Raw genomic sequence first — 23,997 nt, forward strand, 5'->3', positions numbered from 1 at the left:
ACAACAACAAGAACAACATCGGTGTGGTTGCACTCAAAGCTTCAACCTCTTTATTTTCACGAAGAATCCTTCAGGGCAAATCAGGACATTTAACTTTAACATCAAACATTTGTAAACAAGTTTTTAGGCTTGTGAGCTCGTACCTAGATTCAAAGCTTGTAAAGAAAGTAACTTATCACATCTGTTTTATGGAAACAAATGATTCTTTAATGGGTATTTAACCTGCTCATTGACCTTGCCTTCCCTCTGCACCCCCTCCTGCTTCACCGCCCACCCACCCTCCAATGTCTTTGGAGTATCCGCAAATACAAAAAAAGCCTAAACAGCATTTGGCAGTCACTGGGTCGAGGCAGTAGAGGAGCATCAAGCACTGCACCAGCGCACTGCTGGAAGGATCTATTACATTGCAACGAAAAAAAAGAAAAAAGAAATCCGCAAGCGGCACAGGGTGACCAGACTGGGAACAGGGAACAGAGCTGAGAGCACTGAGGACCGGGAGCAGGTAGGTGGCCCTGGAAGTGAAAGGCTGGTGAGAGATGCACTGATCAGAGAGGAAATGGATGACAGAAAGCCTGTTGCTTGTTGGTCAGCCCATGCAAATGCACGTCAGGGTAAATACGCTGCGTAAACGTCGCCATTAGCATCGGAAAGACGACAGCACTTTGTGAGCAGGTGCACAAGTGGCTGCCGGGAAAAAACAAACAAAATTGTAGTTTCTCAAGTGTAATGAAGACCTGCTTCTATTTTCCTCTCCGGCTGAACGTGCTGTATTTAAAAGGAGCAATAAAGTGACTTACAGTAAATGGAATTTTATGTGCTATCTCGTTTCAGTTGCTCAAATTACAGCGTGTTACCGTATTAATGATCGAGATAAACATTCAAACACAGCAGGATTTTGTTACATGGAGGACAAAGATTTGGTTTTCTGCATGAAATCACTTAAGTGATGCATGCAGGCTTCTCAGTTTGAATTTCATGGTATTAAATTTGGGAAGCTGGATGGCGGCGGTGAGGTCAGAGCTGCGAGGTTGCTGGCTGATGACTAACTTTAGACGGAGCTTTCAAATCAATATGGAGCCTGAGATTCGGAGTATTTCAAAGGGGGTAGGGTGGGGGGGGGATGTGCTTTGGCAGAAAGAAGGTTTTCTTTCAACATTTGAGGAACACACGGCGTTGTGGTTGGTACTGTAGCAGTTCTCCTTAAAAAAACATCTTCACATCGCAAAAATTGCAAACATATATTGTCATAGAAAGCAATTATCTGCAATGCAATTGTGCAGAAATGACACGATCGATCAAAAAGACGGCTTGATGAAAACACACTGCCCAACATAACATAACACAACACAACACGCTAAGGCTGAAGCATTTCTTATGCACTGAAAATACAGGAGTCAATGCATCAACCTGTCAGCTCTCATACAGCAATTCAACAAATGTGCCGTTCCCCCGGGGGAAGTTCAAATAGCAGCATTAGCGCTCATTCGACACCAAAGGGCCTTGTGGTCACGCCTGGTTTCGTGCGTTACGCGGTCGAAGCCACTTTCTGTCTCGAACACTCAACTGCAGTCTGTGACGTGGGGAAATGCGGCGAGGAGACAAGACGGAGATGCTGTTTCAGGAGTATGCGGTCAGCCGTGCAGACATCTGTGGGTGGATGGGCACATTGAGGGGAGGGGGGGGATCACAGAGACATGTCACGTACCACCGACACATCAGGTGCAATTTGTTTGTCTGCTGCACAGCGTCTCCGGCGCCGCTTTCTTTACAAACTTCAGGGAACTCCACCGGCGCATTAAACAGTGTAATCACAAACGCCGCAGGGTTTGACCAGGCACTGAGACAGAAGTAATCAAACACCGAATCACTCAAGATTGATGGGGAAGCAGTTACAAGAGACAAACTCAAAATAGTTGACGAACAATAAGAATTTTTCGAAATTAAGATACCGACATCCTGGGAGGAAAACATCCTCATTTATCATATTTATAGATATAACTTTACTATCAGTCTATATATATAACTTTAGTGATCTGATGCACATTCTGCAGTGACAGCCAGCCCTTCCTTCAAGAAGAAGTGTTAACTGTAACGCAGCCTGCAGCACAGATCCTTCAGATCTCAGGGACAACGACTGGGAGAGATGTTTAGCATCTATGATATTTTGTCCAATATGTCTCCTCTCCCACACAAGCTAGCTTCAGAGCCTCGGCCAAACATCAAACTATAAATGTAATCGGCTAAAATGGCAAACCATCCAGTGGGCGGGCTTTCCTCTAATGCAAAGGGCCTCCTGCCAAACTGTCTCCTGTTGCAGGCTGTTTTGCTTTTACCATATGTGTTGTGAGGTTCAGTGCCGAGAGCCAAGATCGCTGCCGCCCGAGCACAGAAACCATTCTGAACATATGCCGGAGCATGTGTACGAACTAAAAATAAAACCCTTACTTTACAAGATGAGTGGTTTTATTTTCAGTGGGTCATCAGGCGAGAATAAACAGTCGAGGTGAAACATTGAACAGAGGGTGTTGAGGAGAACTCTAGTCCCGAGTTAAAGAGAGAAGTCGTCACCGATACAAATTTGGATGTTGTTATGGACTATTTTCTACATATTTAAAGGCTTTTCCTGTAAATCACAATGAAGGATGCTGCACCGTACAATTATCTGATATTAATTAGCTGATAAGACGAAGATTAAGGATTCACTTTTAACATTTTAACATCTAACTCACCCCTGATCCCATGAAAGATTTACTACAAATACGATTTACTGAAGATTTCAAGGTCTTTAAAGGTTTAGAGGAGTGGACAGAGTGCACACGCTGAAGAGTGAGCGGAATGTACAACAGGCAGATGTGATCAACTCAGAGAAACATTAGATGGAGTAATTGGGGAAGTTCCATGTAAAACGCACAAAATCAAGTATTTTGGCTTCGTTCTTTTCTGTATGAGTACGTTTTAAAAGGTATAAGAGCAAATAATCTTATGATATTAATATGAATTTAAATACCCATAATCTTATACAAAATCAAGTATTTTTAAGTAGCTGCGGAAAAATGTAATTAGGGAAACTGTCTATTTAGTTATATATTTATTTTTCTGAATTGAATTTTGTTATTCATACTTAGCCATCGACATAGAACCCAAGCAGGACTCACCTCGTGGATGTCAACAGTATTTTCTGAAAAGCTGCTCAACTTGCAAAGTAATTATGTCAAGAATATGAATTTATCATTCATAACCACTCCCACTTTGAGTCCTCGTCCAATTAGAATGAAGTCAAGTCCTCTCAACCTGAGTCATTAGGTCGAATTTTACAAGAACAAAATATAGAAAAGGTATAAAGTGATGCATGTGACCTTTCTTTACAGAGAGATGAGTCACGTACAGGCAAGTGCAACACGAGTCAGTTCAGATCCACGTCAGTGTCACATTACACCCGATGGTTTTATGTAAAACTCTTCTGGTAACTTCTTGCAAATTACATAATGATGGTGCTGAACAAATGCTTCCCTCTCACATTCAAGGGGCTGAAATATGCCTCCATTTGGAGAGAGAATGTGTATTTTTAGATTAATGTGCGTCATAAATATTAAAATCAAGTGAATGGAGAACTGGATTTGCATCTTTTAGCTTTTAGTTTTCTGAAGCCTGTGTAGAGGCAGCTTCTATTTATTCCATCTTCATACTTGTAAAGATATAAATTGGCTGATATTAGTCAGGACAGGGCAGTGGCAGTGGCTGCAGTACTTTAGCCTCCGCCCTGTTTATTTAAGGCTTCAAGCAAGTTGCTTGTTAGTTAATACATTCTTGAAAAGGATTCCTAAGGTGGATATCAAGCCCAGGAGTTACTGTAAAGGCCACTGGCTGCTGCCGCTCGCTGACTGGTCAGAGCAACTGCACTGGTGGAGAGGAGCAGTTTCATCTGGGTGTGAAAGAGATGTTGAATTCCCTCCAAAGGTTTTAAACCCTCGACCCTTTTAGTTGGCATCCGCTTAAAGTTTCAAAAAGAGAATGAGCAAATAAAAGCACGACCGACCTAAAAAAAGACTGACACCTCAAAATCTGGAGAGAATGTCCCTTTCACTGTTTTGCTTTTGAGCCGCGCATTTACATGCTCTGCTAAAAGATTGACTCTTTTATCTTCTGTTTTGTTTTTTGTTGTTGTTGTTGCAGAGCCTTGTGAATCAACAGAGCTCCAGAGGACGCAAAGATGTGGAAGAAGGCAAAGGTGACCGACCAGACTGCCGCTGGGCAGGCAGGTAAGTGCAGAATGAGTCTTGTTAGGTCAGTCGAGGGTTGGTATTGCAGCTGAATTCCATCTTTGTCTGAGGTTTGATGATGAACAGAATTCATTTGATGACTGATCTTTCGGTGAGAAAAACCACCAGCCAAGAAAAAAAACACAAAAAAACCCACCTGCAAGTCAGAAGAAGATGGAGACATCAGAGAACAAAGACATCAAAGAAAACATGAGGTCGGTGTATCACGCACAAAATCTTTTTTGAAGATATGGAATCCCCAAGAAATTTGACTGAAGACCATTTCTGCTGCAACGATTTCTTTTTGTCAAGTGGAGTCAGTCCAAATAACGGAAAAATCAAATTACTGCAAAAAAAATTCAACAGCAAAGATGTTTTTCCAACAAAGGCACATACTCAGTTTTTTTTTTTTTTCCCTGCCTGAGAAAAGAAAATCCAGGAGCACTGATCATATCATTGATCAACTTCTCCTTCGCGGGGACGTGATTGTGAAGATGTCGGTCAGATAAATGATCACAGGCGTCAGTGATGTCAGAGAACGAGACGCAAAGAGGCTGTAATTACTGAACGGGACCACGCTGGGAGAAAAGAAAACCCTTGATGTCAAGACGAAGAATCTTGAGAGTGGATGTGAAGAACAGCGCTGACACGTGAGCTCAAGCACGACAAAATCATCACGGAGGATCAATCCAGCAGCCGCCGCGACTGAAGAGGAACTTGAAAATGAAATGCTGTCGTTACCCGAGCAGAAGACAAAATGGAGGCTCATTTAAAATTTACTTCCTACAAATTATGTCTGCACATAATTTCTCTCAAGCACTGCGCAGGAATCATCCTGAGGTGAAGAAATGCCTGAGCGAGCTTGAAGCCAAGGCTGATAATTCAGATGCTGCGGTAACCGTATTGCTACATTATATGTTTTGACCCTGACTAACATTTGATCGTGTGATGTCTCTTTAGATTTTGTTCTGCTTAAGTTGTGTCTCTGTGTGTGTGTCTGTGTGTGTGTGCTTCCCATCCCTGGGTTATACACTGTATATTGTGGTGTTTTGTGTTAATTATGTGTCCGTAATCCTGTCGAAGTTCCAACCTGCCATGGGGCTTCTGTCAGGGTTCATATTTAACTGTCCTGTTCCCTCTCCTGCTCTCACGTTGCGTGTTAAGTCGACGGTTCTGAAGGAGTTCAACCAGACGACAAAGGTATGCGAGCAACAAAAAAAAAAAAGAAATGAAATCACACCAAAGATTTCCCTTCTGTAAGTGCATGACTCCATGTTGATTGAGTTGCATGTAGGATGTGGTCTTCATCACTCCTTGAAAGGTGTCATCCGAAATGGATGGTTCAGCTTTCAGTGTCACAACAGACGCACTTCGTTGTGACACTTCACAACAACCTCCGTATGAACACGAGCTGCAGGCTGTTGCTAGAGGGCGCTGCAGTTGAGTGTCATGTGTCTCCTTCATCCTGTGATTTAAAACTAAAATGAAACCCTCCATGGCTTCACTTGACACAAGCACGACTGACACAGATAGAAACCGCGTTTGGTTAATTCAGGAATTCGAGTACAAGTCAGTATTTGTCTAGCTTCACTGACCTCAGAATAAGTCGTACGGTACAGAATAAATTAAAAACATGAATATGAAGGGGAAAGAGTTTATATAATCTGCTTTAATTCCTGTCAAACTGCAAAATTGCCATCATTTACTTTGAAGGATTTCCTTTTCTGGTATCAGTTAAGTTGTGAAAACCAGCTACTAATAATTAGTTGAATAAACACGATGTAAAAACACAAGAAAATAAAGCAGGGACATTGAAAATAGTCGATTATGAGTTTGATGCAAGGTTTTGTAAAAGAAAACCTTGTATTCGTAGTATTATCTACCTGACGGCCGCTGTACACGAAATGGATCTAGTATAAATCCTGTTAACTCTGCTCAGGAATGACACCTGTGAGTCTTTTCATCCCAACTTTATGCTGATAACACCCCATAAATAACTTTCTGCTGACTGACCCATGAAATCAATGCCTGGCTTACTTATGCAGTCTTAATTGCTGTTCTACATTAATAGGCTGATCAATACTTCCACGTAAACACATTGTTTTAACGATGTTTGTGTCATCCTCGCAGTTCCAGAGTGTTACCTTTCAGCTTGTTAACAGTGGCAGAATCCATGTGATGTTATCAGAACATCCTGTTCAGCAACTGCTGCAAGCAATTTACCCCCCGATCCGCTTCGGACTGCAAAACGCTGGGGCATCCTCCTCATTCCATTAAGTCTATATACTATAGTTAATATTCTGCCTATTACAGGTCTTTCTGGCCAAGTGAAAATAATTAACGACCAGGGATCCCTGGACCAGCTGAACCCCTGTGATCAGCACTTGGTGATGCCCTCCTCGAGATTTCTGTGGGTTAGTTTATGTTGGTTCTTTCGGGGGTTCGGGGACTTTCTGCAACAATGCCCAATTCCACAGACACATATTTTAAATACCTCAATGTGTGAGTTAAATTAGCTAAACAGGTATTTCAGGTTTCGAGGGCTCAAGAAAATTGACTGAACTATGTGAAGAAGCAAGAATAAGACATGCGACCCCCATTATCCAGAATTGGTTGAACTATATTTACTGAACTAGTTTGCAAAAAATAAAAAATAAATCACCACTGTGCATATATTAAATGTCCCTGCTGCAACTGATGCTGCTGCTCATCTTTCCAAAGCACTTTAGGAGTCATGTGGGGACAAAGAAAACTGAAGGATGAGAAAGTTTTACGTTTTTTTAAATTTAACTACTATTTTTAATCTATTGTAACAATTTATGGATAAAATTTGCTTATTACCTTGAAATTTTATCTGATTCCTGGAAATTAACCAACTATTTTTTGCAAAGACTCACAAGACAGAGAAAAAATATTCACATATCCTGAATAACTCGGTTTCTGTTCACGTTTTCAACAAAACATAAACATTAATGTTATGAATTAAGGGCCTGCTACTTACATGAATAAAGTAACTCTTGCGTGCATGTTTATATCAGGATCAAACTCACGACTAATGCAAAAAAAGGCCCACGAGGTGTTAGACTCTAAAGTACATCATTAAATAACAGTTAGCATAATGTGCCTTTTCAAACTTGCTTAAAAATTGTTTTGCACATCTGGAAAATCATATCGAAGCATAAATAAGAGAGAGGAAGTCCCCACGGGAAGCTGTTAGACTTCTGACCCCACTGTTGCTCTTACAGTGTGAGCTGCTCATTACGAGCACTGCTAATCCGGTGGGAGAGCTCCGTGCTAACTTTGTTGTAAGGATGTAGTGTCAAGAGTAAAAGTCAAAACACAGAGGAAGCAGTGTGGGCGGGGATGTAATCTCATTTGTATTGTGTGTTTTTTTGCGAGGATAGATTTAGAGTTTTTGCAGAATACAAGAGCAACCACACAACCTCCCTCTGGTGAGGTCAGATTTCAGGCAACAGCAGGTCATGTTAACGGGATTCAGAACATTTGCACTTGCTTCGGATTTTCCTCTTTACATGTCAGTCATTTTATAGAGATAATGATCATGCATATGATCAAATTAACCACTGGACCTTTACAGTTATCTTGTCTTTTCTTATCCATAGACATTTCAACAAGTTCCAATTATTGTCTGCATTTATTCACAAACATGTCGCCGTCTTCCAAATGAACTCTTGACAAATGAATGTGACTATGTGTGACGTTTATACTGACAAATGTTCCCTGCGTCACTTGTCTGGGTTGTGGATTGTGTACTTATCGTCTTCACTAAACCTGAATATAGTATTGTTAAGCCTCTTTTCTTCATCAAAATGGATTCTGAAATTAAGTCATTATTACTTTTTCCGTTTTAATGAATATTCTGAATAAAAACATCTGTGTGTGTTGTTCTCTTGCATTGCTCACTGTGCATCATGTTTTGTGACCATTTATCTCACACACATTATTCTCATTTTCAATGTGCTTTCATTCGATTAGGCATCAAGAAGAAGTCCAAAGTGCCCGGCGTCATGATAACGCAGTTTAAGGAGGAACTTCCAGAGGGAATGTCAACTCCAGACTTCACCCGCAAACCCATCGCTCTGACTATTCAAGAGGGTAAGTATTTATGCCACTGAGAGGAATGGAAAGCGTTTATGCTTCTCTCTCCTATCACAGCACATTGTCTGTATTTATATAGCACTTTTCTAGTCTTGATGACCACTCAAAGCGCTTCACAGTACAGCACTTTACAGCTTGCCATTCACCCATTCACACACACATTCATATAGTGAATGGGCAGCACTTTTTTCTATAATGGGCCATTCGGGGTTCAGCATCTTGCCCGAGGACACTTCGGCATGCAGAAGGGAAGACTGGGATCAAACCGCCGACCTTCTGGTTGGAGGACGACCGCTCTACTGCTCAGCCACAGCCGAACACAGGACAAACACTTTGACCTTAGTCAAAAATGTCAACAAGCAACATTTAGACTTAAGAGAGGAAGAGTAGAGAACTATTTCTACGACTCATTTTAGGATTGAAAAACTCCTCAATTCACTCAATTCATATGACTGAAAAAATGTAATCAACAAATTCCTACAGACATACAGGTGACAGGGGAATCTTCGGTGGTTTAGTATAATCTCCATATTATTGTCATTCATTGTAAAGTTTAGTGCTTCACTCCCAAGTTTTCTTGACCAAGACACTGAATCCCCAATTGCTCCCAATGCCTGTAGAAGTGGGGCATAAAAAGTCTCTTTGGATAGAAAGTCTCCATCAAAACGTTAAGAACACCTTATTGAGATTTAACAGAAACTGGGTTAAATTCCTTAAATTGTGAAGATACTGTTAAAGTATAGAACAAAGCGGCCCCTTGGTGGGTTAAAGCACAGACAATAATTTAATGCCCAGATAGGGACGTTGCATGTGATCCCCTATTTCTCTCTTCCCTCAATACTATCAATATTGATAGTGTACAAAAAAAGTCAAAGATTTACATGAAACAAATGAAATCCAATAAGTGTATTTCCACATAAATCCTACATCAATCCAAATTTTAGTGAAAAAAACATTTTCTTTCTTACAATACAGCCATGAATACTTTGCCACTATTAAGGAAATCCTCACTTTGTCCTATTCCAGGTAAACTTGCAGTCTTTAAAGCCAAAATAGTGGGAACTCCCACTCCTGACGTGACATGGAGCAGGGTGAAAGGAGAGCTCACTTTTCTCCCTGACGTGTGCCTGCAGAAGTACGATGATGCATCTCAGGAACACACGCTGGAGGTAAGCTCCGCTGGCAGCACTGGTACAAAGGAAGACAATTTGTTCTACATCTTTCTTTTGATGATGCCATTAATTCTGTCTTTGCCTTCTAACAGTTTCCAAAAGTTGCCCCGGAGGATTCCGACACCTACAAGTGTTTTGCAACTAATGAACATGGAAGGGCTGTTTGCACTGTTGTCTTGAATGTTATTGAAGGTACATTCCTTATTATTCCAAGGATCACTCTAGTGTGTTTGGTAATATTTGTATTAAATAGTCTCCTCAGGATATGGCATAATTAAACTGTGACAAACAGATGATTGAAATCAAGACTATCGTTTGTTCACAGTTGGATTCTCCAAGACCAAGGAACTTCAAATGACACAAGGAAAAGGTGAGGTTTCAAATGCATTTTGAGTTTGAGCAGAGGGTACGGGTTGTGTTTGTTGGCTGTACTGTCCCTGCCCTCTTCAGACACCCAATAGCAGACAAACTAGAAATTAAAAGTACTGTAAATTTCTCACGTTATAAAAAATATGACACTTTAAGGAACAGGGCAACCAGGTGTGGACAAAGACAAATACACGTTTTCATCAAAAATATCAATACTTGGGGTGGTGCTACAAATTAGCCCATCGATTCTCATAACAATGTGACGTTTTATTCATTAATTGGATTTATTGGAAAAAATCTGCCTGTCATCGTTCACCTGTCACATCAGAGTAGTTTCACTGTGTACTGACACAAATGAATGGCTCTCTTAGAAACTGAATGAAAAGTTTGGACTATCACTCGAAACTATACCAGAGTGCGTGTAATCAATCACTTTGTTTCTGTCACTTAGTCCAGCGTTCTTCTTGGATGTGAGCAAAGTCAAGGAAACAGCTCAATGTAAAGTTGGATCACTTAAGGGGTCTGGGTTCTGGAATCCTTTCTCAATTAAGCCTCTGTTAAAGGATTAGTCTGTAGATATTCTGTGTTTTTGTCTACAAATCACGAACCAACACAACAATGGACCTTCTAATAAGTACGGTCTATGTATTCAAAGCTTGGTTGTTGTCAAAACAGTATTTTAAAAAACACAAGTAGCAGTAAGTTAAATGCACCATTACCTGTTGCTGCTAGATCACAGCATTGGGGTAACGTTAATGAAAATACTGAGCCTTTGTGAAATAGAGAATATAAGTTTGTGACCCATGTTACAGCTCTATACTGTATCTTTAAGAGAAATGAATGTCCTTTGAGTTACGTTTCATAGACAGCGTGTGGATCCTTCCCTGGGATTTGCTCACTTCACATACTGTAAATGTAGATTATGAGTAACTTGTGCTTTAAGCTCAAAAGTTAAGTTCATTAAAAAGAAATAGACAAAGTCCTGCCCACCACGAATTTAGGTTTAAATTGTTGTTAATGCCTCATGATGTCATTCAGTGATGGACTGTTTTTTGTTTTTTCTGGTTCCACAGATATAACCGACTTGAGAAAAGGCCTTAAAAAACGGTGAGTCAAATAATTATTAATAAAGGTTCGGTGTGTTGAATTTAGTTACATCTAGTGGTGAAGTTGAATGTTGCAGCTAAATGCTCCTCACCTCACCCCCCCCTTCCAAACATGAAAGAGAACCTGTGGTAACCTTCAGTTGTCATACAAACTCAAAAGTGTTCAGTTTGTGCTACAGAAAAAAAAATGGCAGCTTCCGTAGAGAGGACCCGCTCCAGATGTTAATATAAAGTATTTAAATATAAAGGGCCCATTCTAGGGTAGAAAAGTACAAGTCGCACAATTTAGATGAAACACACTAGTGAAAACATCACTAGGATTATTTCGTATTCATTTTCTGCCAAAAGATCCCTTTCATCTAAATCTTACACACTGAACCTTTAACTCAGCTGTTACAATAAATAGCTCCGTATATTTTTTGCCAGTCCATTCCACCAGTGACTTTTCTATGGATCAATATTGTTCCAGTGGAATAAAATTAAATAAATGAAATCCCCCCCCCGCTGCAGTAAACCTGACGGAACGCGGGAGGAGAAGCAAATGGAGCCGGAGGAGAAGGTCTGGGAGATTCTGATGAGCGCAGACAAGAAAGACTATGAGCAGATCTGCATTGACTACGGCATCACCGACTTCCGAGGAATGTTGAAGAAACTCAATCAGATGAAGAGAGAGAGGGAGGAGGAGATAGCGGAGGTATGTTGCACACCACCGGTTTCCTTAGTGTTTGATGTCAATCTTGAACTGGACAGACAGACCCCGTTTCTCCTCCGTGTAACTTGTTGTTGTGTTTCATTTATTTTAGTTTGTGACACATATCAGTACGCTCAAACACATCGAGGTCAACGACCACGACTGTGCAACAATCGAGCTGGTCATGGACCTCAAAGATCCTGCCAGCAAACTGTTCCTGTATAAGGTGGGACATTAACTACCTGCTGCCATTTTGTATTTATTTTCTTAATTATGTGTGATGAGAATGCGTCTGTGAATCCTGCAGGATGGCGTCATGATTCCTTTCTCCACCGATGAAAGCGATGACACGAAGCATAGCTTGAAACAAGTGGGCAAGAAATTCGTATTCAAAATTCAAGGATTAGGTTCAGGCGATGCTGGACTCTACTCGGTGGATGTCGGGGGCGTCAATGTATTTTCCACAGACTTTAAAGGTGAGTCAAGGTCAGATTGGATATACATTCACTTACTTTCAAGTATTTACTGATTAAATGTTGTCTGGAAGAAGAATAGGACAGATGAAAGAAATCTAATTGTCCATCTGTCCTTCTTTTTGTGCATTTTTGAAAACCTGCAGTCCCTGAAGTGGACTTTGCTGTGAAAATACATGAGGTCAAGGCAGAGGAACGAGAGGACGCCCTTTTCCAATGTGTCCTGACTGCCCCCATGAACGAGATCATATGGTACGGTAAAAGCGCCCCGCTGTCAAAGAGTGAGAAACATGAAATCAGTGCATCTGAAGATAAGCTTATCCACAAGCTGATTGTGCGGGACTGTCTGCCTCTGGATGCTGGGATCTATGCTGCTGTGGCCGGGGTCAAATCATGCAATGCCTGGCTTGTGGTTGAAGGTGAGAAAATTCTGCAACTTTTTCTACCTTTGGAAATGCTCATTATAGAGTATGAACAGCAGATGCAACATTTGTAAATGTTTTGTGGATAAATCTCTGATTTCAACATTTAGCTAATGATCTAAATACATTTGATGTATTCTCTTTTATAGCTAACAAAGAGCCTGCCAACAAGGGGAAGAAGGCAGCTCGTAAGTCTACTATGGCTGGAGCCTGTGACGACGAAGAACTGATCAGAATAGCTAAAGAGCAGCAGGAAAGATACCAGAAAGAAATGGCAGAAAAACTGGAAAAGGCCAAAAAGGCTCAAGAAGAGAGAGAAGCTGCAGAAGCCATCGCTCAAGCGGAGGCACAAGCAGCTAGAAAGGCAGCAGCTGAGGCGAAAGCTGCGGCCAAGGCTGCGGCCAAGGCTGCTGCGAGGTCGAGGAAGGCAGCAGCCGGTAAGGATGGAGCTGAACAGAAAAAAACTAAGAGAAAAGACGTGGGTGCTGCAGGCTCCACTGCAGATGGTGCCGGAGGGGCCAGTGGTCCTGGTGGTGCAGGCTCTGGTACAGATGGTGCTGGAGGTGCCGTTGGTGTCGGTGATGCCGGTGGTGCTGGAAGTGCTGGAGCTGGTGGAGGAGCTGGTGGGGCTGAAGCAGGAGCCGGTGGTGCGGCTGGAGCTGGAGGTGGGGAAGAAGATTTTGAGGATGAAGACGAATACGATTCATTTGAAGATTCTGATGCTGAGGGAGAAGGAGGAGAAGGAGGAGAAGGAGGAGTAGGAGGAGTAGGAGGAGCAGGAGGAGCAGGAGGAGCAGGAGGAGCAGGAGGAGCAGGAGGAGGAGAAGGAGGAGAAGGAGGAGAGGGAGGAGAAGGAGGTGGAAAAGGAAAACGCAGGAAACGCGTGAGAGAGGGTCCACTTGTTCCAGAAACAGTCATAGGTAAGAAATGAATACACACTGTGATGTATAATGAGAGAAATGCTTACCTGGATGAAATGCAATATAAGGTGTTAATAGAGAAATATAATTTTAAAAGGTATTAAGATTAATAGTAATAGGAAGAGTAGAAGGTATGTATGCGTTTTGTTGTTGTTGTTGTTGATGTCTTACAATGTTGTCGATGTTGTCTTGATGTTTACAATTGTATGTGTCATGTATTGATGTTTGTCTTTTCTGTAACGTGTCAGATTCCTCTTATTCTATCAATCTTAAATCTGTATCTTAAATATACTTCCTCGAGAGAAGAAGAGTATATCATGACAGTAAATTACTACATTTGTAATCATTGTATAACAGACTGTATAAAGTTGCTATTTATTATGACTTATTATTAGGAGATAATAATGACGACGAAACCACAAATCAAGAAGGTGAAAATTCTGGGAAGAAAGGAACACGTTCAAAAAGGAGAATTGTGGAAGTTGAAGAACCTGTTGTTGGTAAGAGATGTCAGAGGTCGCATGTTGTAGACGATTTACTGACCATTAACGTCATCAGGGAAAGTCGCAGCTTTGGTAAAATTCTAAGATCTTCCGAACTTAGAAGTAGCTGCATTTCCCATTTACACTGAACTTATTAAACAACTGACACTTTACAAAGCTCCACACTTCTCCGCTTTGCTGATCATACGATTCACTTAAAGCTCCAGGTGAATTTATGAAGTTATCCCAGAAAGGTCTTATCGAGACTCAGTGAATGAAGTTGCTTTATCTAGGATATGTAGCATGGGTTAAAGTTATATTTCATAATTAATGAAAACCCTTGTAATTCTAAAACCTACATTTAAAAGTGCAATGCAGTCTGGTTCTCATTTAACCCATTGTGTTAATTACTCAAATGGTTTTCTCTCCCTGGGCTTAAATCTTTACCTCATTAACTATACGCTAACTATTAGCAGAAAATTAAACCTAATTAGTCAACATTGATTAATAAAACATAATTTAACCAGTCTTTCTCTATATATTTGAAACACACAGTAGTATATGCTCACTACATATGCAAAGCTTAAGTGTCCTTTGTTAATCCTTTAAGTAGATAAATATAGATATTTGTCTATATTTGTGATTTGTGTGTAACACGTCTGCCGTTTGCAAACACGTTGAGTAATGTACCTTGTTTAAAGGTTATATATACAAGATGCTATATGTCGCACTAGCATCTGCAAACACTCCACCCCCCCATTGTGTTCTCAGAAAGGTGTTGAAAGCAATGCCAATCTTAACTGGGTAAGAGAGTGAGGGACCCATGTGCACTAACATGAACTAACATGAACATGACCAGATACTAAAACCAAGAACAGAGAAGTTCAGATAACAACATACACACACAGAGGGAAACCACTGCATCTTTAAACAGAAAAGTGTTATTGGTTGCTATCTTAATGTATAAAGTCTTGTATGTATAACCTTAAATAGATGTAGTTTGTATAAAGGGTACAAAAGTGGAAAAGGTGATTTACCTAAATATGAATTCAAGATGAGAATATTTAAGATGCCTGTTGATAATAGATTTTGAGGTTTGGTATTTTTGAGGGGAAAAAAATTGTTTTCACAATTAACTATATCATAAACTCGTGTCCAATGATTATTGAATACTTTTAAAATTGAAAATCAGCACTTATTAAAAGGTATCCATGGGGCAATAAGGTATCTTTTATAAAAATATCTTTAAAAAAATTATACCATTTATCAATGAGACTATTAATAGCAAAATCAACAAACCTCCTCAGTTGATCCAGTAACATTAAAGTTCTGCCATCACAGAGCTGATTTTGAAAAGCCAGTTGGATGTCACCTTTTCCACCAGCCTCCTTTTTCTGCATTGAAATGAACGTTCTGTTGATGTCAGTTCTGTTGTTGTTGTTGTTGTTTTCATGCTCCATGTTGACACTTAAATTCTTACTGTTACTGTTCTCATTCATGTTATCTGTACGGCATATCCAACAGCAAATGAGACACTTTGGATTGATGGTAATTACGATGATATCCCTTAAAACTGAAAAGCACAAAAACAAAACTGAGAAGCGAGTGGTGCCAGTGGTGATAATGGCACTGGGCCAGCGGCAGGCAGTGATGCATCTGCTGGAAATGGTGAGGGGTGCAGACGGTGGTGAGGCATCTGCGGCTGGCAAGCGTTGGTTGAGGAGAAAGTTAGTGGTAAGACTACGGGCTCTGTGTTAACTGCTGCATGGGAAGCACTATCACTGAACAAAGTCGATCGACGAGCAGATGACTTTTTCGGTGCTTTCGGGGGCTGAGATAAAAGTGTGTGACCCCTGAGCAGGATTGCTAATGCTAATTGTTCAAATGGCCTCTTACAATGATCCGACAGCTCAGCAAGAGTGGATTTAACAGTGAGACTGCTTGTAAAAATGCTAATTACATTTTATGCACGAATAATTTGTGTCTATAGCGCATCGTACGACTATTTAATGGTCATAATGGTAAAATAAGAAATGCTTTAGTCTTATGTTCTGCAGAGATTAGTACAGCACTGGGTATATTATTTTATGACTTACAGGTTGGATATCAGCAGTTTATTGTGTGTCCACTTCTGTCTGTTATGTACTGTGTTTGCCGACAGTGTGTGTATGAGTAACCTCTTAATGCATCTGTGCTCTGTTTGCCTATGTTAACAATGTCGCTTGCCTTATTCAATTCAGGATGAGTCGGTGCATTGAGGTTCTTGAGTTAACAACTGCAGAACCGACCGGGTTCTTGATACCACAGCCTGTGTGTAGACACACACTTGCATATTTCGAGGATGACGACAGTCGGACTGACCTCGGAGGATGACCACGCTCTAACGCAGTTTCTTCACATTGAAGACTGAATTCACGTTAAATAGACAAAATGATTGTTCTCTTCCACTGACCAAGGATCGGTCAGTCCTGAATGAGGTATTATATACTCAGAGTGCATGTTTCTTTAAAGAGTCATCTGAACGCCTCGCTGAGGACATTCGTATGAGCTGTGCAAGGACTACAACTCTGCAGACTTTCAAGTTGAAGGACAAAACAAGACAATCAAGCTACAGACCAAAGAAGAAATCTTCCTCAAGCATAAAATACTTGCGAAATGCACTCTTCTTTTTAAATCCCTTAGAAACTTGGATGGTATAATCTCTTCAAATGTGTTTTGACATCAAACCTACATTTAAAACATGTATTTTATAAAGGTAAATAATAAAATACATGCTACAAGGTGACAAACTGATGATTGTTTAAAAAGTGAGGTAAGTGTGTACACACTTGGATTAAATCCAAATGTGTATATTCTGCATTAACCCATACAAGAACGAATATAGTCCTTGTAACTAAAGACACAATTACAAAAACCTGAAACAGCTGAGGAGCAACAGCTTGTATGCAGATGCAAGCTGCAGCTGTGGGATATGTGCATTGGCTAACTTGCCTGGTTGATCAATCCTCAGATCCAGGAGTTCACTTTCATGCTGGCCTCTCGGACTGCAAAGCCATTATGGGAGAAGCAGCAGAGCTGGAGTGCAAAGTGAGCAGAGAGGAGTGTCAGGGAAGCTGGTACAAAGACGGAGAAGAGGTAAGCCCAGAGTCAAAAGAAGTCATAATCTGCATGTTCTAACATAAATATGGCAAAAGAGGTATCGATGATTATCACATATTTGTATGAGTCAGAGCCTTAGTCAAGATTTTATTTCTGTTGTGTCATTTTTTTTTAAGATTCAATCATCGGAGGGTATAACCATTTCAAAAGAAGGAACCTTCCACAGGCTGAAAATTCACAAAGTAACAGAGGAATTCGGTGGAAAATATAAATTTGAAGCAGATGGACGTAAAACAGAGGCCATCATTCTTGTTGAAGGTAAAAATATGTGTTACTTCCTTGCATACAGGACTTGAATCATTCATTAGCGTGTCCATGCAGGTCAATGTCATGATGGAAATCGACATTTAAGAGTGCTGCATATCAATCTAATGTTTATATAATGCATTTACGTATATGCATACATGACACTGCTTAAAATATCAGTCTTTCTGATTTTTTAGATCCACCGAGGTTTGATGCTGAGGAACTGAAAGCATTTATAACTCCTATCACAGTGAAAAAGGGACAAAAGGCAATCTTCAAATTACCTTATATTGGACAGGATCCTATCAAAGTTCAATGGTACCTCGATGGTGAAGAGCTAATGGATGAATCAAATATCAAGATTGAGCACACAGAGGGGTGCAGCCGCCTGCTTCTCACCAAGCTGCAGCGCAAAGACAGTGGTGAAATCAAGATGAAACTCAAAAATGAGTTCGGCACTGTTGAGGCCTTAACCCAACTTCTTGTCCTGGGTACGTATAAGAGAGAAAAGACCTACAGGCATTGTTCTGTCGTTGTTTTGCATGCACCAACACAGAAAGTTGCAGAGTTGGGTAATGCATCAGGCAAAGATTAATGTTGTGTATGTGATGCATGTTTTTTTTTTTTAAGATAAACCTACTCCCCCAATGGGACCTCTGGAGATCGTTGAGGCCTGCTCCTCCTCTGTTGAATTCAAGTGGAGACCCCCAAAAGACAGTGGTGGCTGCAAGATAGGAAACTACATCCTTGATCGGCAGCAAGTCGGACGCAACACCTGGAAGAAGGTGGGGCCAATTGGCTCGGAGGCCCATTACAAGGACACTGATGTAGACCATGGCAGGAGGTACTGCTATCGCATGAGAGTGGAGACTGAAATGGGCACCAGTGAGCTGATGGAAACAGAAGACATTCAAGCTGGTACAAAAGGTAAAACTCAAATGTGTAAATTGAAGTTGTGTCATCTGTAAAATGGTCATTTTAATATAAAGGACAAGTTAAACCAACATTAAACACAAGAAGAAACACAAAAGAAGCTTTGGCAGCTATTGAAACAATACTAAGTGACTGTGGCAATCGACCTTGCCACGGGGCTCTCCCACACACAGCCAGAGACGGAAGTGTTCCTCTTAAACATCTTTATTCACAAATAAACATAAATTCAAAGTGCCAACTTAAAGCGGACTGGCTTTGCAGCCCAGTCCTCCACTCAGTGTCCGGGAGTCTCTGGAGCCTCAGTCTCTCTGAGTTCCTTCCTGAGTTCTGAGTCCTGAGGCAGCGCCGACGCTGCCTTTTAAGCATGAGGACCAATCAGCTAACAGCTCTCACCTGCGCTGATTGATCCTCTATAGCAGGTGAGGGTGCTCTCCCAGCCCCCTCACCTCCACATACCTCCATCGCAAATTTCAGGCCAGGGATTTATCCCGGCCTGACCTACTCCCACCCCCAACGGACCAGGAGAGGAAGCCCATCCACCGCGGCTCTCCGGAGGTCGAGCAGGTGGGCGACGACGTACGCCCCGGCAAAAGGTACCGGGCCTGCCGGTGTCGGCCTCTCCGCCGACAGGGGACCTGGGACAGGGGCTGCAGGCGTCGGTCTCTCCGCCGACGCAGGAACTGCAGGGGACGCTGGCTGTACCGCCAGCCTGGGTCCGGGGCCCGGGGACGCTGGCTTTACCGCCAGCCTAGGTGCGGGGACAGGGGACGCTGGCTTCACCGCCAGTCTGGGTCCGGGGCCCGGGGACGCTGGCTTTACCGCCAGCCTAGGTGCGGGGACAGGGGACGCTGGCTTCACCGCCAGTCTGGGTCCGGGGCCCGGGGACGCTGGCTTCACCGCCAGCCTGGGTGCGGGGACAGGGGACGCTGGCTTCACCGCCAGCCTGGGTGCGGGGCCGGGACGCTGGCTTCACCGCCAGTCTGGGTCCGGGGCCCTGGGACGCTGGCTTCACCGCCAGTCTGGGTGCCGGAACAGGGGACGCTGGCTTCACCCCCAGCCTAGGTGCAGGGACAGGGGACGCTGGCTTCACCGCCAGCCTGGGTGCAGGGACAGGGACGCTGGCTTCACCGCCAGCCTGGGTGCAGGGACAGGGACGCTGGCTTCACCGCCAGCCTGGGTCCGGGGCCCGGGGACGCTGGCTTCACCGCCAGCCTGGGTGCAGGGACAGGGGACGCTGGCTTCACCGCCAGCTTAGGTGCAGGGACAGGGGATGCTGGCGTCACCGCCAGCCTTGGTGCAGGGACAGGGGACGCTGGCTTCACCGGAGCTGTGCGGGGACGCGGAATCGGTGGCACGCCGGTCGCCGCCCGCGGCCGCGAAATTGGGGCCGTGCTCACCGCCTCCTTCGGCGCGGAGTGGCAGGCTGGGGCGGGTCCCAACCAGGCCGGCTGCCGCCCCGTCCGTATCGCCTCCCTCTCCACCTGCCTCAGGAGTGCCTCCATCCCCCGTCTGGTCCTGTCTCTCTCCTCCCGGTACGCCGTCACCAGGTCCTCCATCCTCGGTACCAGTTCCCATACCGCCTGCTGGTCCACGTCTGTGGCTGTGTGGAGCCCCACGTTGGGCGCCAGTGTGGCAATCGACCTTGCCACGGGGCTCTCCCACACACAGCCAGAGACGGAAGTGTTCCTTTTTAACATTCTTTATTCACAAATAAACATAAATTCAAAGTGCCAACTTAAAGCGGGCTGGCTTTGCAGCCCAGTCCTCCACTCAGTGTCTGGGAGTCTCTGGAGCCTCAGTCTCTCTGAGTTCCTTCCTGAGTTCTGAGTCCTGAGGCAGCGCCGATGCTGCCTTTTAAGCATGAGGACCAATCAGCTAACAGCTCTCACCTGTGCTGATTGATCCTCTATAGCAGGTGAGGGTGCTCTCCCAGCCCCCTCACCTCCACAGTGACCAATTTTAGACATAGGCCTGATCACAGATCCCAATTCTTTGTGTGCACAGCGTACCCTGCTCCTCCATCGGCACCAAAGGTTGTCAGCGCCTTCAAGAACTGCGTCAACCTCTCCTGGACTCCTCCCGCCGACACCGGAGGAACTAATATCCTGGGATACAACGTTGAGAAACGCAAGAAGGGCAGCAACCTGTGGGGCCAAGTCAACCCAGCCGATGAAATGATCAGAGGTGACTCTTCAATGTTTGAGTTTGCTCATGTTGAGATACAGCCTGTTACAACAAACCAATGCATGTCATTCCTGTATTGTGTGTCTATGGGGTGTGATTTACTATTTTATTTTTTCTATACAGCCAAGGTCTATGGTGTCAAAGACGTGGTTGAGGGCATGGAGTACGAATTCCGCGTGGCAGCAATTAATGACTCTGGAGCGGGTGAATACAGTTCACCATCTGAGTTTGTGTTTGCCAGAGACCCTAAAAGTAGGTGGACGTCGATAAAATATTATGACAGTCGTGATTTTGTCCTCCTCACGCTTCATACAACCTGCAAATCTCAGCACTCACTGTGAATCGTGTGTTGCAGAGCCTCCTGGTAACATCATTGACTTCAAAGTGACAGATTCCACCTACACAACCCTGTGCCTGTCTTGGACCAAACCCAAGGAAATTGAGGGGGTTGAGGATGAAGCCAAGGGATATTTTGTGGAGATCAGACCGGCAGAAAACACAGAGTGGGATCGCTGCAACGCAAACGCAACAACCATGACTTCCTACACAGTGAAAAGCATGAAGTCAATGGCCATGTACTGGGTAAGAGTACATGCCACTAATGATGGAGGAGACGGACCGTATAAGGAACTCGACAACTACGTCCTCGCTATGCCTCCTCCTGGTAAGAGTCCTTTCAAATGATTGTATTATTGCACTTAGTATTCAACCTAAATTGATGCAAAGAGAGTAATTAAGTTTAAAATGCTCTTCTTTTACTTTCATTTGAGCATTTTAATTATCGTTAAATATCATTAAACATAGGTGCCAATGGATTAAAATGCTGATATGGTTTATTAAACCTCGATATGATGCGTACATTCGCAAAGAGATAAAACAAAACACCAAAACAAACATGTGCACATGAACGTCTACCAATATGTTTGTTGTCACTTTGGTTAATTATAATGTTGGATTAGTAATAAAATCTATTAAGGCTCAAATAACACAACTACTGTATATTTCTTTTTCATAGCTTTGCAGTGAGATTGTGATTTTTTTCAGATTTGCTGTTTATCATTCAAAAAGCATTTGTCAATATCGAAAAAACAATTCCAGCTAATGACCTTCCTTCCATCCTGCCGTTCACCCAGTGAGGCCACGATTGACAGATGCAAAAATCAAGAGTTTCATGGTGGTGAGAGCCGGAAATTCCGCTCGAATCAACATCAACTTTGAGGTAATCCAGACAGTGATTCAAACGACTAATATCCACAAGTGTGCATATATAGTGAACAAAATTTCCTCTTGTGATGAATCTGACAAAATCGAATTTGTTTTGTAGGCCTCCCCTTGGCCTGAGGTCATCTGGCTGAAAGACGGAATACCCGTGTCTAAAAAAGTGACCATCAGCAACGCAGAGGCCACATCCCAGCTCCTGATTCCGTCTTCCGAGCGCGCAGACACCGGAATCTACACAATCATCGTCAAGAACATTGTTGGCCAAGAAACATTCAGCATTGAAATTAGAGTCACAGGTGAGACTGGCAAAATACTGTCCCTTCTTCCTCGATAAATAAGTCCTGTTCCACACACAGAGACTAAAAAGACGGGGGAAACCTTTTGTGTTTCAACTCCAGATGAACCTAAGCCGCCCGGTCCTGTGGAGCTGGATGAAAACGTTCCCGGCACCGTGACGATTTCATGGGACGCATCTCCAGATGAGAAACGTGACGACAGGCTGCACTACATGGTGATGAAGCGGGATTCAAACAAAAGAGCCTGGCACACCATCGCAGATCACATCTTCAACAATAAATTCACGGCCTGCAACATCCTGCCAGGCCGGGAATACCAGTACAGGGTCTATGCGAAGAACGACATGGGCTCGTCCAAACCGTCGGAATCAACAAAGTGGCTGATTCATGCCAAAAAACGTAAGACTCATTTTTAAACCCCCCCCCGCCCCTGACTAATCACCAAGGCTACAAATAAAGTTGAGTTGTCTTTGTCTTTTCTTTCCTTATGCATGTATCATAACAATGTTTGATGATGAAATCACTATTTTCAGTTTGAAAAGATAAAGGCCATGTATGTTAACTGTGCCATAAGTGTACCACTTAGTGTGCATAGGTCAGTACAAATAATGCAGGGATACATTCTGGGAGAAATACAATAATTCTTTAGGCCTCCTCATTAGTCAATTGCATGAAAGTACAGATTTCCACTGATGTTAACTCTCTATGAAAAGTGTTTATTGATATTAATTCAATTAATCTGTCAAAAACTTGGGTTTTGATTTGAATTTGTCCAAGCTTGACACCAAATTAAGTATTATAAAATAAAATTGAACTAAACCAGTGAGATGAGGGCTACCCATAGAATTCCAATACTAATCTTGAGACCATCATATTTTCTGTTAGCTGGAACAAGGAGTGAATTATATTTCTACTGTAACAGTAAATGTCTTTGTAGCACCACCTTCTTGCCTTGAACAGGAAATTTATTCTGATTTGATGCATTTTATTTTCCTTAACAGATAAGTTCACTTTGACCATGCCGGAGTCGAAGACCTGTAATCTGCAGTGCGCTCCGAAGTTCCTGGTCCCACTGAAACTGCACACCGCTCCTCAAGGGTACGAGTGCTACATGAGCTGCGCTGTGAAAGGAGACCCCACGCCTCATGTTACATGGCTCCGCGACAACATCAGTCTGAATACCAACACTAACTACTTCATCTCCAACACCTGTGGCGTGTGTTCTCTGCTCATACTGAGGGTCGGATCCCATGACATGGGCGAGTACAAGGTTGTTGCAGAAAGCTCCTTGGGGAGGGCAGAGTGCTCCACTAAACTGACAGTCAGAGGTAAATCTTCACAAAGTCTACTCGTGTTATAAATGATTTCTCATGTTTTACGGTGACGATCTTTGGTATCGGAATCCAATAACTCTTGTATTTTTCTTTCAGAATAAAACAACACATCATGAAGATGATAGGATTTCTGTAAAACCCAAAAGAGGAACCAGTTTTTTTTTTGGAGATTCACATGAGTAAAGCCTGATCTGTCAATGTGGATAGATTAGAAGTCAGAATAAAGTCTGAATCAAACGATTGTTGCTGAGGTAAAAGCCACAAATGTGTTGTTTGTTTTGATTTCAAATGTGCAACCTCAATAAAATGGAATGAAAGAAATACTAACGTGTAATCTTGCACATTTTAATAAACTGTGTAGCAGATATTTATTGATTTTTAAATGTGCTATTTTAATTGTTTGCCTAAAGTTAATAGAACTATCAGGTCCTTGAATTCACTTTTAGATACTGGCTGCAAATTTTATTTTTTTTCCATATGCTTGGATCTTCCCCTGACGTGAAAAACTTGTATGATGCTTATTGTTTGTTATGGCACTTAGTGTGATGTCAGAAAGTTAATGTGTGGGTTTGGTCTGAATAAATATTTTGTACTGCAATCGTGATGTGAAA

The 23,997-nt window shown here is 42.6% G+C and overlaps 1 protein-coding gene across 2 annotated transcripts; it reads left to right on the plus strand.

The window, feature by feature from the left end:
- Positions 1–314: 314 nt before the first annotated feature.
- Positions 315–23,984, plus strand: LOC118104436 (immunoglobulin-like and fibronectin type III domain-containing protein 1). 2 transcript variants are annotated; one of them, XM_035151305.2, is made up of 25 exons: positions 315–502; positions 4,174–4,259; positions 8,256–8,375; positions 9,405–9,547; positions 9,643–9,742; positions 9,876–9,920; positions 10,993–11,026; positions 11,536–11,719; positions 11,829–11,942; positions 12,024–12,192; positions 12,336–12,608; positions 12,761–13,531; positions 13,927–14,031; positions 17,024–17,148; positions 17,289–17,430; positions 17,616–17,909; positions 18,049–18,345; positions 20,356–20,535; positions 20,659–20,787; positions 20,891–21,199; positions 21,669–21,754; positions 21,860–22,052; positions 22,155–22,451; positions 23,054–23,380; positions 23,483–23,984. In XM_035151305.2, exons 2-25 carry the CDS (start codon positions 4,211–4,213, stop codon positions 23,485–23,487), a joined length of 4,491 nt encoding a protein of 1,496 aa, XP_035007196.2. In that variant the 5' UTR covers positions 315–502; positions 4,174–4,210; the 3' UTR covers positions 23,488–23,984. The 2 variants fall into 2 exon arrangements, with proteins under 2 accessions (XP_035007196.2, XP_035007197.2); XM_035151306.2 differs by lacking the exon at positions 13,927–14,031.
- Positions 23,985–23,997: the final 13 nt, after the last annotated feature.

Source organism: Hippoglossus stenolepis, chromosome 3 (assembly GCF_022539355.2).
Source record: "Hippoglossus stenolepis isolate QCI-W04-F060 chromosome 3, HSTE1.2, whole genome shotgun sequence".
NCBI classification, from domain to species: domain Eukaryota; kingdom Metazoa; phylum Chordata; class Actinopteri; order Pleuronectiformes; family Pleuronectidae; genus Hippoglossus; species Hippoglossus stenolepis.